This window comes from Geospiza fortis, unplaced genomic scaffold (assembly GCF_000277835.1).
Source record: "Geospiza fortis unplaced genomic scaffold, GeoFor_1.0 scaffold53, whole genome shotgun sequence".
Lineage (NCBI taxonomy): Eukaryota > Metazoa > Chordata > Aves > Passeriformes > Thraupidae > Geospiza > Geospiza fortis.
Window position 1 is genome coordinate 7,920,291 of NW_005054305.1, and position 20,032 is coordinate 7,940,322.

At 39.2% G+C, this 20,032-nt stretch overlaps 1 protein-coding gene across 1 annotated transcript; it reads right to left on the reverse strand.

The window, feature by feature from the left end:
* Nucleotides 1-15,850: 15,850 nt before the first annotated feature.
* Nucleotides 15,851-19,442, reverse strand: SNAI2 (snail family transcriptional repressor 2). The gene is given in 4 exon segments (XM_005418305.3): nt 15,851-17,128; nt 18,091-18,401; nt 18,403-18,622; nt 19,187-19,442. Coding segments are annotated over 4 exon segments (792 nt in total). The 5' UTR covers nt 19,266-19,442; the 3' UTR covers nt 15,851-16,946.
* Between the last annotated feature and the right edge of the window lie 590 nt (nt 19,443-20,032).

A 20,032-nucleotide genomic window follows, 5' to 3' on the forward strand; every position in this document is an offset into this window, starting at 1 on the left:
TGAACCTTTAACAATTTCATCACATTTTTCTCCAGTGGAAATGTTTCAAGCTACTTCTTCAGTGGTCTGTAATTCTGAGGGGAAAAACAGCAGCAAAGCATTTGCTTTACCAGTAGAACCTGCCACAAGTGATTGGGCAGAGGCGGATATGAAAACCAAGAGAGCAGAAATAATGTGTGCAAGGGGATTGGGCAGGAGAGTTGTCCAGGACAGGCTGAAATTGTTCCATTAGGCTTAGATGAAATTCATTAAGTGACTCACATTTCATTTGGATTGGGGTATGGGAAGCAAGGAAGTGGCATTTTATCCTCTTAATGATAATACTACTGTTATGATCTCAGAAACAGGGGAGGCTTCTCAGGCTTAAGCTCTGTTGTGTATGTGACATTTCAGGCTTAAAAGATCTCAAGTGCATATTTCCTGTCAGAAATATTATGCTGTGAGAGCTATTCAATTTCTGAAGGATTCACTGGAGAATTAAGACCCATGCTTTAATATTTTTTTGGCTAACATCATGCCAGTTTGCAGTTTCTGGAAAACATCTCAAGAATCTCAGAACCAAGATATAGATGTATTATTATGATTAATAGTGGTGCTAATTTATCCAGAGCCTACTCTTGAGAGACAGAAATGATCAGTGGGACTCTGATGTCTTGCTCCACAGAACTGGATCAATGACTTTTTAAGCTTAATATAAATGTCAGGCTATTTGAATTTGCAGAAAACATTGGCATGTAGTGGAATGAGACCAAATGGATATAATCAGGGTTTTATTTTTTAATAATTTTATTATTAGGAGTAATTTTTCCTTCTTCAGCAATAGGAGGTTATCAAAAAACTTTGATTATGACAAATCCTGCAGATAAATCTTTCAGATCAAGATACATTTTGATCTGTAAAATGCTGGTGCATTGCTTTTTTTTTTTTGGAAGAGATTTCCCAGTGAAAGGAGGAATCCAAAGCAGGAAGTTTTCCTAATCCTCTTAAACACTGGAAAAGTCTTGCAATGGAAAGTCCTCACACTATGGCTGTAGAAAGCCATGTGTCTGGGCACCAAAAGTGAAGCAAAGCCCAGCTCAAACTCTTGTAAATCAGGTACCTTTTACACTGCAGTGACTTCAACAGTGGCAGAAAGTTAAACACATACTTGCTTAAGCTGCTTTCTAAGCTCTAGTGGCTCTGAGTGTTCAGTCATTGTTACAGATGTCTAATGAACAAAGGGCATGTGAGACTTCATTAAAAAAAAATTAAGATAATAACTTTAACATCTTAATAATGATCTATTTAGCAGCCCAGGAATCTTTCTATTTGAAAGTCCAGAATGTGAAACAGAACCTATGAAAAAGATCAGAACCAGTCTTTTCCAGTCATGTTTAGCTGCTTGAGCTACACATTCACTTCTCCTGCCTAAACAGTTGTCAATTAACCCCTGCATGACACATGCAGAGGCAGAGTCTGTACAATTCAGTTAGTCTTACTCTGAGCTGCATCTAAAACACTACTCCATCTTCCAGATTTTGCTCCTGCCTATTTTACAACCTTGGATTCCAAAACAGGGAAGATGTTAGACGAAGAACAAATTGGCCTGAAGAAAGAGCTCTGGGAGGAGGGAAACTAGAGGAAACAAAATTAAATTAAAAAAAAAAAGATTCTCTTTCCACTGCCATTAATAAAATACCAAATAGGATATATACTTTTTATTGTTTACACTAGTGGAACAAGTGGTATTCCTAAGAACAGTATGATTTCTTTGGTTTAATTGAATACACCGTTTTATTAAATGTGCATGGTTAGAATATCATGTTTTAGAGATGATTGTCAGTGATGGTATAGAGCTTGTTGAACTTTGGATACCCAGGAAAAGATAAGGTATAATTAATTGTAAATACTCAAGTTCATTTTAATGGCCAATATTTTCCACTTTGCTTGAGGAAGCTCTGTTTATGAGACAAAAGACCTGAAGGAATAACTGATACATGCAGCAAATTTGTAAATCAATAAAAGAAGGAATGAGGATGTCTTACTGCTCTACTGAAACAGGCTTAAATAGATTGTGTACCAAATTATTCTAAAAGATGAGTAGTGAATTTGCCTAATTTACCCAAATCAGGATTAGAAACTTAATTAATCTCTTTTAATGGTTTTTACCATAAATAAATCATAATCAGAAATAAGACATGAGAATATATTTTTAATGATAGGAACCTGTATTTCAACATCCAGCTGGCTGTCTATTTCCAATGCTTGTTTAGTAATCTTGCCTAATATTATGATTTTTTCTGGACTTGAATGATGGGATGACAAGAAATACGTCAATGAGCCATAGAAAGAAAAAATGCACTAGTTTGTGGGATTTCCAATCTTCTCATACATTTCTCCTGAAAGATTCTGTAAGATTTTATCATTTACTTCACTAAAATAAAATAGCATCTGTTATAATTAAATACACTAAGAACATTCCAGGCAACCATGAAACAAATGTCTGTGCAAAAGTAATTTTTTAAAAATTATATACTGTACAAATTATTGGAGTAAAACATGTCGCACAGAAAAGATATTTCAGCCCTTAGGTGTATTCATGAATATGCAGAAACAACCTCAGATGTGGAGAGTCTCAGCAATTTGTTGTAAACATGTGTCCTTGTGTATGGATTTTCATGTATGTACAGGTATAGATTGATAAAGATCTACTGAACTAAATGCTTCAGGGGAAAACAATTCAGGACTTTAATAAATTTCCCTTGGAAGACTTATTTCTGAGACGTCTTGAAATCAGGTTGATAACATATGGAACAGCCCATCTCCTACACATCTCAGACAAATCTGCACCTAGTGCCCTCTGTAAATGTCACTTATTAGGGACTTCACCACTATGACAATAAAAAGAATAAGAAGTCTTGCAAATTAAAAGCTCTGTGAATAGCTGGCAAAGGAGAAAATACATGATTAGTCATTGCTGAAATGCCTCTTCATGTGAGGGGAAAGCACATGATTTCACATCCAGTCACACTGCTGCCACACACACCCATCAACTTTGTTGTACCTCAACAGAGTGAAAACAAGGCTAGAATTTAGAAGGGTTCAGTAACTGGAATTAAGACCATAACTGAATTTGAAGTTCCATGGCTGGAACAATAAATACATTTCATAAATTGAATCCAAAGGAATTTAATTTTTCTCTAGGGCTTTTTTGTTCGCATGAAAGTATAATCCCTCCCCCCCCCAACTTTCCTTTTTATTACTTTTTTTTTAACCATAGAATTGCAGGCTTCTTGGTGATGGAAGGCATATGTGGAGATTGTTTCATTGAGACCCCCTGTTCAAGCATGGTCACCTAGAGAAGGTTTCCCAGGACTCTACCCATACAGGTTTTTAATGTCTCCAAGGATGAACACTCCACAGCCTCTCTGAGCAACCTGTTCCAGTGCCAGTGTTGGATTCAAATTATATCTTTACAGCTGCCTGCAATAAAAGGTAAGGAGGTATAAGACAATATTTACAGGTGTCTAGAAAGAAGTCATCCTCTTGCACAGATTCATGCCCTGCTGTGAGCATTTGTATCTTGTTAGTCCTGGGAATTTCCTAGATTAGATATCACCCATCTGGTCAAATCTGAATCAGTTTTTCCCCTTCAAGTGGTTCAACCACTTCTGCAAGTTATCCAGGTGCAAAAAGGAAAAAAAAGGAGGTTGGACTCTGACTCATATGCATCAAACCAGGCACAGTCCAGGGAGATGGATTTAAACCTTTATTATACCTGATAGGAGGGTTTAAATTTGAGCTTACAGATTGACCTCCCTGATGGCACCTTCCAAATTTGCTATTCAAGCCAGCATGCACAAGGCTAGGTTTTAGGTAGACCAGCATTTAAGTGTGGTTTTCTTCCTGAAAGTTTCTGAAACCCTTTTAAAAATAGCAGTAGAGAGGTGGAAAGGTTTTGCTGTTAAGTCACTGCCTGCAATTCTCTTCAGGGTCTGCTCTCCTGTGAGTTTTCCACATAAAGTTTGCACAATGACAGCTACCTGTGGAATGGAGCCATCTGAAGGACAGGTCGCAGGGACAGATGCAGATCCCCTATTGCCCTTTCTCTGAAACACATGTAACATGTTGCAAACCACACCGTTTCCACACTGCCCTTGGAAAATTCTTTCTTGACAGAAACATTTTTGACCTTTGGCCTATAGAAAGTAGATATAAAATAAAATTTGGGATACAATGGCTCCAACTAGACTCTGAAGCAAATTCCCACGTTACAGTGGTTGTTCTCCCCTATGCAGGAGAGGAAAGCTACTGAAATGCACCTTGTTTTATATGCCCAAGATCTCCTCTGTAGCAAAGTGAGATGGCTCACTAACATTTTGCCCTGACGCGCAGTGCGAGTGCAATCAGATGTGCACCTAGAGACTGGGACACTGGGGTACACAGGGAATGCATCCACCCTGTCCTGTGGCTAGAGCCTTGAGAATTGGCTTTCCTGTTAGCCATTACCCCCTGACCTTTCCAGCATTTTTCTGGCATGTTCTGCAGGCACTGCTTAGTGGGGAGCCAGAAAAGAGAAGACTGTGGCTATTCACTGGAACCTGGTGCTTTGAAAACTCCGGCATAAAACTAGCTCTGCACTTGGCAGCTGAGTACTGATTGTGTGCCTTATGGGGTGAGAGGTTATAATTCACAGCTCCTGGGCTGAGGGGTGGATGAAGGAGGATTGAATTTGTGATGATTATCCTTTGTATGTGTAAGAACAGTTCTATCTCAGAGTCATTTCTCTTAAAAGGTGAACAGGAGAGCTTCATGGCTCAGATTCCCCTTTTTCAGAGCATCTGTATAGAGGTAGGATTTTTATATTGATCTTGATTTTCCAGAGGGTTTCAGAGTGTTTAGAAAATGTAAAACTTCATAGTTTCATGTGAATTCTTGCTTCAGTGCAGATTGGGAATAGGTCTGATGTGATGCTGTGAGTGCTCTGCACAGCTGTATTGCTCACACCTGGTAAGACCAGTGTTTCCTGAATGCATCAGATTTCCTGAACGCACATGATATATTAATGTGCACAGGAAGATACCTGGCTCTTTACTTTGCTCTGCTGAGGCTTGCTGAACATATAGGAGAAATCCAACAACAAAACCTTATCTGTGTCCCAACTTAATTTCATCTAGAGAAAGAGGATAATGCAGGTGCATGGTAAACCTACACAGGGACATTGTAGCCATGTGTTGCCATTAAAGAGTCAGGGAAAAGTCTGAGTAAAAACAAAAACTGCCTATATTCCATAAGCATAAGGAAGATTTCTTGACTAATATGGCAACTATGTGCCAGCATACTCGCTCTGGAAGCCAGTCCACAGGCTGGTTCATTGAGCCATGCATTTTATGTGGCTCAGAAGCAGGAACTGGTTCTGGAAGGGGGAAGTGGAACCAACATTTTTTTTCAGTGTTGAGAATCTCAGAAACCTTCCAAGGAGATGCTACTCCCAGTGAAAGTTTTCTGTTTTTACATTTGTAATCCAGTAGGCTGTTGCCCTCAACACTAAGATAAAAGATCACATAAAATGGTGAAGGTCTTCGCTATGGTGTTCTCCCATGCTTTCATTCCTTGCTTTGGGCACCCAGAGAACAGGTTCCTCTGGTAATATTTGTCATGTCCTTGGGGACTGTCCCCATTGAAGTCTTTTTGAAGGAAACAGTGCCAATATTTCTCTTTGAGAATTGTCTGCCATTGCATGTATTTTTCAGCTGCTTGAAGGTGACTAGAAGTCTACTGGTTACACTCGATTGCTGTCAAAAGTCTTTTTTTTTCTGGGTAACTATGGGAATAAGATGCTTTGTAGGTTTATTTTTAATGAAAAGTAAGATTTTGGAATAGAGAGAATGGAAATGTGCCTCATATTAGTAATACTGCTCAAAAATAAAGTATCATTTACAGTGTCATTCTAGTTCCATCTCTGCTTATGTACAGAAAATGTTTCTGTGTATATGTCTGTATATATGTATTCACATTTGTATGTATGCATGCACATATATGTCTAAAAGGACTTGTTTAACTTGAAAGAAATGGGAAATGTAATGTAGCTGGAAAAGATTAAAACAGATGAGTCTAGGTGGACCAGAAAACATATTGCACTGATAAGGATTTTTTGTTTTTAATTCAATCCTACCATAAAGTAATTTATTACCCATCACTTGTTTTTCTAGAAAGGCCAGCGCAGCACCATTTGCTGTCTGATTGACAATGTAACTCTCTTTTTACAACTTGTAATTTAAAACAGGAAGGCTGCCATTCACATCAGTTAAGAAGTCTACATTTTAGATTACCTTGAAAGGTTCATCTTTGGCATAACTTACTGGGAGGTTCAAATAGCTAAAACCAAAATGCAGCACTTCTAGCTCAGCATAGTCCATGCAAAAGTAGTGACATGTAAAATCTAAATCAGGAGTAATTAAAGAAATGCATTTCACTTCAACCCTACATTTCCAAAAACTTATTAGTTTTCCCTTCAAAGAGCAGAAGAAATTGTCATTTTACATTCCTCAACAGCAACTGCAACAGTTCAGACTCTGCAAGCCTGGCTTGTCACCTGATCACACACCGAAATCTGCAGCTAATCAGTACTGGTCCAACCAGGAAAGGTCACAGCAATCTTGCTGAACTATTACTGAGGTGTTACAAGACATGGACATTATTCATCCTCACTAAAACCAGGCAAGGAATAAATAAAATGAAAGCGAAAGGATTAACTCTTGTATATTTGCTGTAATATTACCATGAATCAATCTGTTTCCAGCCCTTCTTCTGCCATTAAATGAACATTTTCTGACCCTAATTCCTATCGCAAGTCACATCAAAATCCTGCCATTTAAGTATTAATGTTTGGGCTATACTTTAGGCCAAATCCTGGGAGAAAGGTGTGTAAGCCGTACTGTCCTTAGGCCCAGATCAGATCTGTGTCAGGAACTTTTTCCAAGACTGTAGCACTGATGTTTTCATGCTTTCTTCTCTCTCTTTTTCCTTTTTTCCTCCAACACTTCTGTGCTGACAAAAGCTGAAGTCTAGTGACGTAATATTAGCTTGCAAGTTGCTCTTGTGCTTGGGCAACCAGAAGCACTGATGAGCACTTTGTCATTATGAGTTGTGTATATGCTGGTGGAGTTTGCTGCACAGTTACATCAGCAAAATCTCCTGGAGGGAAGGATTGTTTTTGGATACTTCACTGAAATACTGGCCTGCTTTTTTTCCCAGCTGCACCAGATCAGACTGTGATGGCTCCTGGCAATGTGTTAGGCACCACTACCAGAGATTTAAAGAGCATGAGAATAAGGCTAAAGGACAAGAGTGGCTCTGTTTCAAGGGAGGAGAGAGTCCTGCTCCTAGAGAGTTTGACTTGGTCATAACCTGTCAGTGAAGGAGCAATACAAATGCATGGTTTGACTTTATATGGCACCCCTTCAAAATATGTCTTCTTTCAAAATGAGGAACTGCATGGATAATGTACTACAGTGTTCATCTGTGTAGGTAATATACACTGCAATTTTAGGTACGGGTTCCTAAAAAAAGTACAATGCCAGATTCTAAGATCTTTCTCAGACAAAAAATCTCTTATGTTTAGGAACAAAGCAATGTAAGAGAAGATTATCTGGACTGGAAGTCCTTAAAACTGTTTCCTGTTTAAAGGGAGGGACAGAAATGACTCATATGATGGCAACATATTTGTGTTTTTACAAATGCTGCAGAACAGATCCTTCCTCTCCATTAGTGACCTAAGAAGCAAGCAGGCATTTACTTTAAGAACTATGACACCTTCTCACAGTGTCAAAGCAGAAAGCATTGTACATGCAGCAGTTCCCTTCTTAGGCATATCAGCTTAAAGTGCAAAGAGAAGAGCCATAATTTCAGGTTGTCTTCCAGAGGTCTATTGTGAATTTTTTGCCTTTTATTTTAAACAGGGAGATAGAAACAAGGTGAAAAGGCATTTACCAAAGTGTCATGATCTAACCTCAGGCAGTGACTAATTACCAAGCCAACTGTTTTCTCATTTCCCTGCAAGCCTGGTGGGATAGGGAGGAGAATCAGAAAAGGGGTGCTCTTGGTGGGGCAAGAACAGTTCGATAATTCAAACAGAGTTTAAAACAATGGTGAAAAGTAAAGAGAGAAAGATAGAGTGAGGAATAAAACCCAAGAGAAATAAGTGACACATGATAAAATTGTTCACCACCTGCTGACCAATGTCCAGCCAGTTCCTGAGCTATGACTGGCACTTCCCAGCCCATGCCCCCATTTATACACTGGGAATGCTGTACCGTGGTAAGGAATATTCCTTTGGCCAGTTCAGGTAAGTTGTCTTGGCTCTGCTCCCTCCTGTCTTTTTGTGCAGCTGCTTGCTGGCAGAGCATGGGAGGCTGAAAAATCTTTGATATAAAGTAAGCACTGCTTAGCAACAACAACAGTGTGTTATCAACATCATTCTCATAATAGATCCAAAACAGAGCACTTTAACAAGTACTAAGAAGGAAATTAATTATCTCCCAGCTGAAACCAGGACACAAAAATGAACAAAAAAAGTTTCTCAAACATACAAGAACTCAGATTTAACATGCCTGCAAGTTATCTGAAAAATGGGGAGGAATTATACTTTCAAAAATCACTTGTACTTGGCCTAAATAATAAGTCCATATTGTGCATTCTTTCTATTAGTATGTAACACAAAGACCAAGGAGAAAGTTGTAAAAAAGGCTGTAAACTTACCACAGAAACTCAAATTGCAACCCCATCATTGTTAGCACAGTGACATAAAAACTGTAGCATTGCAGGAAAAGGCAAGAACGCATCACAGAAAATTCTAATTCTTCTTTAGCCTGGGCAACTGTAGAGGAAGAAAAAAGGGATTTACTAGAAGAGAGGATCCATAGAGCTCTAAATAGGTCAGTTTTTTTAGAAAGAACAAGATACCTAGCCTTGCAAACTTCTGGCTGTGCTCCCTTCTTAGCACTATATAGCAAAACAAATACATGTGATGCAGTACGTGGGATTGCACTGCAGCAAGGGATTATTCAAATTCTGTCAGCAAATGCCCATGTAGATTCAAAACCTTTTGACAGGGGCAAATGCAAAGGTCAAGGCGAGAAAACCACTGTATGGGACAATCCCAGGATGCCTTGTGCATAGAATTGCTTCCACCAGAATTGCACACATAGACATAAAAATTGTAGAAGCTTTCTATCATGATTGTCAAAATAACTCAGTTTCCTTCAGGGATCTATGCCATTTAGGTAAAAAGGAGGTATACTAATTTTTTTTTTAAACTGGAAAAGAATCATTTATTTGAGACACCTGCTTTTAAAAGCTGAAAATAAATAGAATTTTTGGTTTTGGTTAAAAGTTTTAGGCTAACTTAAAAACTAACCAGCATTGTAGCAGGACTGTTTCATAAAATATTTCCCCAACTTCAATTCTACATATTTAATTTTACTTGCTTTTATATAGACACAAAAATCTATATAGTTTATCATGATTTTGGTTGTTCCTGTTCTCAGTAATTTCCAGATGTGCAATTAAAAAAAAATCTACTACAGCCTTAGTTCTGACTATATTTTGTGACAATAAGAGCAATGATAAGGCATACCTGATTTATCAGATGAGCCTTAAGTAAAAATTTCTTCTCAAAGCTAAGCCATGCTGAATTTTTGAGCTTTTCCTGGTACAGAAGATTGACCTGGAAGATTATTTGTAATTGATATTTACTGCTTGTAAATATCTGCTAACTACCATGTCCTCCTATTAATTGAAGGCTGACATCTCAACAGTCCCTGGGACCTTTTTTGTCTTATCTTTATTCCCAGAACCCCTGTTGTCCTGCCAGTGTGACAAGCTGGAGTATTTGTCTGTGGACTAACAAAGCATTTGGGTTCAAATACTCAGGAGCAGCTCTCAGTCATCTGCTGTGACTACCAGACTACAGCCATGACTTTCAAAATTCTGAGAAAATGTCCCTGGGAAGTGAAATTATTGGCAATTGCAACTATTTTTTTTTTCTGCTGCTAGTTGGAAAAGTGGGGACAGAGAAGAGAGGTGGAACAATTTCTTGAAACTATATAGGAGAAGAAAGCCATTTTCCAAATAAAAAATTATTTTTCTGTCATTAAGTGAGAGCTGTCAAAAAATCCTGACAGTTTTTGAGTGTTGGCCTTGCCCAGTCAGAACTAGTTAGGATCTGGGCTGAGATGCCAAGCTGTTTTAAAAACACCACGAAATGTCCATCACGAGTCACAAGATTATTTTTTCAATTTCCTTAGGACATAGCAACCTGGCCTGGTTTCATGTATTACAGATGAATAGTGAATACTTTGCTATAAATCTTGGTGAACTCTCTTGCAAAATATCTTTTTATAATGCTTAAAAATGTAAAAAATTAATGACTTAATGCCAAATACAATGAAGGTTTAACTGAGATTGGGGAGATTTTTATTAGTCTTTTATGCATAATATTATTACTTTGAGTTGCTGATTGTTTTTCATTCAATTTTTACTGAAGTTACTTAATAACTGTCACTTTTCATTCTTCTAACTCTTTATTCATTGTCAGCTGTGGATGATCTGCCAGCCCACATGAGAGGGCAGGTTACATTCAAAAGAATTTTCTTTGGTTTAGGGACATGTGCAAAATCTGAGCTAATTGCAGTGCAACTTTATACTTTAACTGCTTCTTATTAGCGACTTAGCAGATGTCTGATGGTACTCAGATGTTCAGAGCTTGTACCGGGAGCCCACTGGACTCAGTGAGATGTGGACACTTCTCTGAGAGGGATCTGAGAGACCAAGCTCCTGCATTCCCAGGTCATGCCTTTGGAAAGGTGTGGAGAGGTGATGGTCAGGGGCTGCTGCCATTTGATGGCCCAGCATGGAACATTTGTTGTTCATACCCGTGCCTAGGGCTGTGCAGAAGCCACAGCAATGCCCACATCTCCCTAGCATTAAAAGATCATTAAAAGATCCATGATTCCCTGACTCTGACTCCTTTGACACATCTGGGAAGGAGATGATTCCTATGCAAGGCAGAGAAAGCAGTAATGGAACAGGCTAAAACATGAGAGGTAAGGAGAATGTAGGGGCTTTGCAAAGAGAAGACTGGCTTTCTGTAGTCCCCCTTGGTTTGGCAAAAGGCTCTGTTTTATAGGATAAGTAACACAAACTTCTAGAATACTATTCTGATCCAGAATATGTGGCATTCTCAGTCATTCCTATGCCAAGTGGAGGGACAAACAGCTTGAAGAACACCCTTCTTTGACTTTGTCCTGCTAGACAGCACCCTTGTGTTTGCATTTAAACCCATGTTTTTGAGGGGTCCTCTAGCAACAAAATAAGGGACCTCTCTGAGGGATTTTCTGAAGTAGATCCTCCCAAGCCAGGACTGAAGTGAAAGGATTTGTGTGTTTGAATGTGCAGCTCTATGTCTATTTTTGTGAAAAAAGGTGTGAATATCAGCATGTAACTCCATGCTTTTCCAAGTTTACAGAGTGAAGGCGACTAAAAATATTTGAAACATGTGAATTTGAGCTGTTATTCATGTGATTCCTGTTTTCCATGTCTTCTTTTGAAAAAAATAAAATTAAAAATTTGATTGTATAACTGAAAGATATAAAAGGTCTTTTATTCCTTCTTAGCAAGGGCTGCCTGTGACCTTTATCCTTGCAGCTACTTAGTGTATGCACTGGACAGTAGAAGAAAGAGGTACACAAACAAGAGATGGGAATATTTGATACCCAGGTAAAAGGGATAGAGGTGACAGATATAACAGAAGCCAACTGTTGCATAACTTTTGTCTTGCAGAGATGTGGGCAGAACAAAAGAAGGAGGACCATGAATGAGCACTTACTTATGGTTTTGTACCCAAAATGATGAGTGCATCAGAAGAAGAAAAAAGCCATTGCTTTGAATGACATTCTTGAAGTATTGGAAAAGTAAGTCAAGAGGAACAAGGTGACCAAACTGCCAAACATGTAAAAACAGCACCATTATGCACTAGTTTATTATTATTATTTTTTAATCTCTAGTCTGGTTTGGCTGAAGCATCCTTATGTTGTGGTCTGCAATTCTTGCTGTCCCTGGAAAACCCAGTCCCACACTCCACAACCTTCAAGGTTCCTGAGGACTTTGTATGTATTTAAAATGAATGAAAGCTTTTGGGAAAAAGCAACAGAGAATGCAAGCATCGTTTTTGTTTCTTTTCTGCTGCTTTGGCTGTTCCCACAAATTTTATGCATCCTGTCAGCCTCCCATGAGAAACTGAATGGTATTTCCACCTCCACTCAGCAATGGTACAGCTCATCTGCAGCACTAGGTCCAGTTCTGGGCTCACCAGTACAAGGCTGACATAAGAATACCAGAGTCCAGGGAAGGATGACAGAGGGAATTAAGAGATTGGAGCAGGTCTCATATTGGAGTCACTGAGACAGCTTGAAAAGAAAAAAAGCTCAAGTAAGATCTTATTAATGTGTATAAATTCCTCATTTGAGGGAGTGAAGAAATACAGTCAGACTCTTAATGCTGCCCAGTGACAGGACAAGAGGCAGTGCACACCATCTGTAGTACAGAAAATTCCATTTAAAGGAAAGAAAAACCCCTTTGGTACTGTAAGTGTGACTGAACACTGGCACAAGTTGCCCGGAGAGGTCATGGAGTCTCCATTCTTTGAGATATCAAACCGCCATCTGAACACAGCCCTGGGTAATCTGCTCTCCTGACCCTGCTTTGAACAGGGGGCTGGGACTAGTCAATATGGAAAGGTGATTTCCCACCTCAATCATTCCATGATCTGTGATTCACTTGAAAATTCTGTTTTTATTTCTTGCAGTTATCGTTATTTTATTTCTTGCAGTTATACAATATATTCAGGTTGGAATGCACTTCTCACCTTCTACTCCTCATATTTCTGTGAACCAGAGTTATAATTCATATAATCAAACTTTTAGAACACCTACTTTAAAGAGACAAAACCCAACACTTGGGACAGCTAGTAAAACCCACTATTTCCAAAGCAACAATACTCATAACTGAAAATGTCTTATTCGAAAATAAAAATAAGTTTTCAAATTAAATATTGATTTATTTTGTGTCAGGGGAAATCAACTGTAGCAGGACATCAGAATTAAATTACCAGGTTTCCCATTGTTTTCTTTTTAATTGAAATTATGGAATCTTTACAGTGTTTCATTTTTATACAATTTTATGGGGCTAACAGTAATAGGGCCTGAGTTTGATCAATGACAACAGGAACCATAATAAACCAAATAATAGGGAGAAATACAGAAGAAAGATTTCATGGTGCCTTAATCTGAGAGGCACTTCTTTTAACCTTTTGGTGAGTGTATAACATGCTTTACCTAGCTCTGCATTACATGGGAGGATAATTGCAGTGCTTTGAGCCTGAAAGTGTACTTTGTTCTTCTTCACTTCATGCACATCTCCCTTCATTCTGCAGCCTCTGAAGTGAAAAGCATGCCCAAACAGAAGCAAGGGAAGAAGCACATAGAAACCAGAGTGAATCAATTATTGCCTTCAGCCTTGAGAAATTAATATATTTAACTTGCAACTTCACAAATGCTGAAGTGGTTTCACTTTTCTCTGAACACTGAAAGAACATTGAAAGCAGGTTGATAGAACATCGTAAAGGAAGGACCTGGAGCACATATTGCTCAAAAAGTAAAAAAAAAGTGACAAATTTCAGAAAAGAGGAAGTCTAGATATTCTGAGTACAGAGACCATGTTTTCCTAAGAAAGACTTTAAAATTTTAAAACATTATTTTCATATAGAATAAGAGATGTGTTGTGAAAAATGTTGCAATGGCCAAAGAGATTCAATGGGCAGATTGACCTTGGAGGGAGCTTCTCCATTGTGTGTTGAGAAAGTCATGGGAGTCACCAACCAGAAGCTCAGAACAGAATTCAATTTACATTGATAAATAGCTTGTGCAGGTGCAGAAGGGAATTTCTAAGGTAATGAGGTAAAACTATTAATGGAACATGTTTTAGAGAAAGTCTTGACAAGGAATAGAAAGCAGTCACACAGGAAAAACAGAGAAATTTAGCTGCTTGGGAGGCTTATGCTGCAACTGGACAGAGAGCTGGGATCTGTGATAGAGTGTTCTGTTTCAATTACAAAGATGAGCCAAAAGAGCTTCTAGCCTTTCCCATCTTTGTGTTTTATGAGTACAGGTGTTACAGGCATGCAAAGTAGCATATCGTAATTGTCATCTCCAAATCAGACCAGTTCCACTTGTGTTTGGTTTAGCATACTGTATTTTGATGAAGTTTTCATCTGATTTCCCTTGAGGACAGCAGTAGCATTTCCACTCACTCAAGAAGTCAAGCTCTTGTACTGTTTAATTTACTATGGGCATAGAGAATTTAAAGTGTGAATTAAAACAATGGAAACATCTTTGTGGCACAGCACAGGAGAGCAAACCTAGAACAGTACAAATAGCTCTTGACTGCCAGAGCTTTACTCATACTCCAGTAAACTTTGCTCTGGGAAGAAGGAGCTGCACAAAGAGCTGCTGGAGCCTACAAACTTCAAAGCGAATGACATGGAAGTGCAAATCAATAGAGAAACCACATGAAACTTTTCAAGGGTATTTGATGCCTTCATGTGTTCATTTTGAAATGTTACCTCACAAATTCCCACTAACCCTATCTTTCTTGAACTCACCAGCTATTTCCTGAAAAAAAGCCCCTAGCAGCTCCTAGGGAATCATTATTTTAATGCTAGGAGAATATGAAAGCTTCAATAGAGCTTCATTTTTCAGTATCATGCTTTCTGTGGAGAAAAGGTGCAAAACTTCCCCCTATAGCCTGCATTATTCCAGTGCAGACCTGCTGAATCCCTCCTCCAGAACTGGGCTGGAGGAGACAGAAGGTATATATGATCTATTGCATTATTTTGCTGAAACATACATTTTTTCAAGAAATGTTCACCTTGCGTTTACACATCAATAACATTCTTGGTAAATTGTTGGAATTTTATTTTTGCTATTAGTTGTTCTGGTTGGTACACTAGTGTAGACATGGGGGTCTTCAGACTGGGTGCCAGCTGGTGCTTATCTGTTCTCTAGCTTTGTACTTTGCTAAAATTGAAAATGGGGTTGTTTGAGACCAGTCAGTAATGACGAGACGTGATTTGTTGAAGTTGTAATACTTTCATGTAATTCAGATCTTGGAGTACTTAGTCAAATCGCCTGAATGAAAAAGATTTCTACTTCTTATTTTGGAATAATTTCTTTCCTCTGATATATTAGCTGATATGCACTTGCGATGCATTCTCTTGACAGTTCTGATATGTAATACATTTTAATAAAATATCTTTAATAATCTTGAAATTGCCAAATAAAGTATATTATACTGTGACTTGACTACTATTTTAAAAGAACATCGTGGAGGGTGTTGAACTCCTGTAAGGCTCCATTGACTTTAATGAATTTTGGATGAGGCCTGTACTCTCTGATGTGAATGTCTCAGGGAAAGTACTACAAGGCCTCTCTAATAGGACCCTTTCCTCTGTTAAAATGCAAGAAAAATGCATTGCTCTTAAATGTTTTTGATAAAATATATTTCACAATGTTGTCGTAGTGTTGTAAGTAGGAGAAAAGCAAGTGTTTTAGAGCAATTATTGGAAAAATGCACTGTAAGGTTTAAATTATTTTAAAATGCAATGTATATATTCCTTTCTAATGTTTAGAACTAATGGAATAAGTCTTCACATCTGAAATTCACTTTAATCTTCATTTGGTCATGTAGAGACATCCACATTTTTCTGTGTTCCAAAGTGTGCACACAGTTGTTTAAATAGAACAAACAACAGAAATCTTACTTAAAAATGTTTATTGTAAAAAAGTGGCTAGAAAACAACATCAATTTCACTTCACACTTTCTTCAAGTTATCTATAGATGCTGCTATGGGCAACAATTTGCTTTCATTCATAACACATTCAATCATATAAAAATAAAAATATTTACATTATGTCGACATATTTTACAAAATCATCAATAAAAAAGGCACTTGGAGGGGTAATGCTGAAAATATTGCATTTCCTTTGTGCATTTACAAAAAAATAATTGTAAAACTCCCGTGGATCCCCTCTCTTGCACTTATTCCCGTTTTTTAAAACAAAAATGAAGTTTAGAGGAACTATTCCATATTAAAGTATGGTCAAGCATGCACCAGGAATGTCTGAAGCTACAGTATTACCTTTATTTATTTATTTATTTTTTAAGGCACATGCAGTTAATTTGTGGCTTTTAATTTTTTCGTACATTCTCTTATACTTTCTTCCCTCTTTTAGTTATGCAGTTTTAAAGCATTTCAGGTCATTAATGAAGGCCTTGGCTCCTAATAAAATAAAAACACAGCAATGAATAATATTAAACATTTACTAAGGTAAACTTGGAATACTTTTTAAGGCACCTGAGATAAATGGTGTCTAGCAAAATTCACTTGGGTAGTATTTTTGTTAAAATTTCCACTTAAAATACTATTTCTTTGGTTGAAATGGCTTGGCAGGAATGTAATGTTAACTTTGAAGCCTTTTCTAAGCAAGAAAAGACGATCTACATTTGGCTTCATCTATAAAGAAAGCTGATAATGCTTCTTCCTTTAGATCTACTTGAAATGTCATGCATGGCGTCTCTCCCCCTATTTGAGAATTCACACTTAAGAATGCAAATGTATGGCAGAACAGAAACTACTTAAAGCTCATTTCTACTGACATTCTAAGTTCTTCCACTTGTTTATTTTTTGCTTGTTTGGTGGTGTGTTAGTTTGTTGGTTTGGTTTCTTTGTTTTTTGGTTTGCTTTATTTTTGGCTGAAAAGTAGATGAGAAAACGCCTTTGGATTTCCACTTATCATTTGGAACAGAAGTTGAGAAATGCATCAAGTCCAGGTAAACATTGACTGCATGACTCAGTGTGCTACACAGCAGCCAGATTCCTCATGTTTGTGCAGAAGAGACATTCTGGAGAAAGTTTTGGAGCAATTTTTGCACTGGTATTTCTTCACATCTGAGTGGGTCTGCAGATGAGCCCTCAGATTGGATCTGTCTGCAAAAGCCCTGTTGCAGTGAGGACAGGAAAATGGCTTCTCTCCTACAAAGGAAACATCAAGAGGAAATAGGATAAATCTTAAAAAAAAAAAAGAAAAAAAAGGTACATGTTTGGGACAGGTAAAACCTGCTTTTATCCTAAGGAAAAAAAACCAAAACAAAACAGAAATTGCATGTTATAAGAAAAAAAAAGTCTAGTAATAAGTTAATCAGGCCACAGAGCAGCTTTCAGCACTGCTGGCTCTTTTGCAGAACCCCAGTCTATTGAGGATATGTTGCAAAGCGCAGTCTCTGAAAACAAGCTACTGACACTGTCTGCATCTACAGGTGCATGCAATACCTTTAGACTGGGCTCAATCCAAAATTTTCAAATATTTTCATAGAACATTTTCTGCTTAGACTCTGTGAATTACTGGGAAACAAGGGCTTTGTCTGAAAAGCAGCAAACAGCTGTAAAGACATTACATTGTACCCAGTGTTATACTCAAAACCATTTTTGCCTCGATAGAAAAAACCCAACCACGTTGCTGATGATGGGTTTCTAACTTGAGGTAGTGCATGCAAAACTTGCCAGCTGCTGAAGGAGTTAGAAAGCAGCCCCTCATGCATTGCTGTTTTTTGCTGCCCAATTTCAGAGTCAGCTGGAGCATTCTCAAAGTTAGCAATTTCCAAAGCCTGAAAGTTAACATAAAATCCTTAAAGCAAAAGCTTCAGCTAGTGGAAATTGTCTAAACCATCCTAAAATTATCAAGGAAGCAATGCTGATTTATGGCAGTATCTGGCCTGCAGTTATGGCACCATGCTAAACCCCCTCCACTCCCACCTTCCCCCTCTCCCTGCAAGAGGGAGAATTTAGCCTTTTAATGATTCATTTGAAATTCTGTGGTTGCATTTCAAGATTAGTTGAGAAACTATGCTGGTTTTTCCACCTGTGGAGAAAAATAGCAAAAAAGGCATCCCGATGTTATAGCAACAAGAAACTGCAATTGTAATGCTTGCTCTTACCAGTGTGAGTTCTAATGTGTCCTTGAAGTAGCCAGGGTCTAGAGAAAGCCTTGCCACAGATCTTGCAGACACAAGGTAGCGTGTGGGTCCTGATGTGCATCTTAAGCGCTCCCAGGCTGACATACTCCTTGTCACAGTACTTGCAACTGAAGGATTTCCTAGACTGGGCATCACAGTGCAGCTGCTTGTGTTTGGCCAACCCAGAGAAAGTCGAATAGGTCTTGTTGCACAAACTGCACTGGAACTTTTCGGCTTCGATTGCATGAGGGTCTGAAAGCTTTGACTGGATTCTCTCCTCTTCATCGCTGATGGCTGTGATCTTTGGAGGAGGTGTCAGAAGGTGGAGGTGGGCTGACTCTTCCCAAAGATGAGGGGTATCCAGAGAGCGGAGAGAGGTCATTGGGTAACGGAGACGGTAGCAGCCCGGTTGTAGTCCACACAGTAATGGGGTTGTAAGCTACTGAGCTCAGGATCTCTGGCTGTGGGATGATAGGGACTGGATAGCTTTCGTACAGGTATGGGGATATAATCACTGGAGAGAGAAGAACATTTTAGGGTAAGAGAACCAAAGCGTATTTCAAAACCAGTAAAATTAACAGTTTGAGGATTAAAAGCTGCACAAACGAAACATTAGGGTAATCTGAATATAAGGGGGGTTCAGGAAATACTGTTTCATACATATATTCTGATGGGTAGAGACAGTGCCCTTGAACAGGCAAGCTGCAGCAGCTGGAGAGTCCCTTCAAGGCAGCATGCTGCTTCTAAATCTGTGCAGCCTGACACAATGAAGCAGTGAAACTTCCTGAAGGATTTGAATAAAAGTTTCTATTCCACCACTAACAGATAGAGAACAGGAAAACTCCAAATGCTTTCTAAGTAACTTGAGTTCAAGTGGACGAGCAAACTTTCACGATTCATTCTGGTCAGCACTGACATATTTCTCAAAACTCCCTCCTTGTAAGCGGGAGAAAATAGAGCAAGCAGTGAACTAACCCGTCCCCCGCAGCCTGCAGAGCAATCCCACCCTCCTCAGTACTGCCACGCCACGACCGCAGGCTCAGAAGCGACGCGGTGGCACCAGATTTGGTTTTGTTACCTGTGTGAGTGTCCAGCTCGCTGTAGTTCGGCTTCTTGGATGAATTGAAATGCTTCTTGACCAGGAAGGAGCGTGGCATTTTGGATGCAGGCTTTGTGCTTCTCGCAGACTCGGTGTCCTTGCGGGGGCTGTGGTGGTCCCGGGCGGCGCAGCGCAGGCACACGCGGGGTCACTGCGGGCGCATCGGTCCCGCTCCTGCTCCCGCTCCTGATCCCTACGGCGCTGCCGGCCCCGCGCAGCCCATCCACTCCCGCTTGTGCAGTGGCACTGCCGAGGCGCCTTGAAAAGTGCTGTAAATACCCACGAGTCAGGTGCAGGGGGGAAGGGTTTTCCGCTCCTCCAATCGCTTCGGGATGTTCTCAAGCACTTTTCCAAAGAGGCTGTTTTTCTGGGAGGGCTCTGGGGCTGCTGGCTCAGGGATCCAATCCCACTCGGAGGGCTTGGTTCAGGTTTCAGCTCCTCCCGCTGGAGACAGCTGTGAACGGGGGAGAGAGCTCTAGCAGAGCGCGTTATCCGGCTCCGAAGTGGGGGGATGTGGCTCTGTAGAACTGCACTCTACAAAAATGTATTGCTCAAAATTCTTGAAAATAAAGGTCAGTTTACTGATTCAGCTGAAATATATATTTTTTTCCCTTTCTGACAGAGACCTAGATGAGTAATAGGCACTGAAACTTCTTTTCCTTCTTCCTCCCACCCTTTTTTACCCCTTCTCCCTCTTTCCCCCTCTTTTCTTTATCCTCTCCCCCTTTTCCCCCCCTTTTCTTCTTTTTTATTCTTCTTTCTCTTTTTGTTTTTCTTTTAAACGAATCTGGTTTCCAGATGTTTGATATGAGAATTACAGTGGGA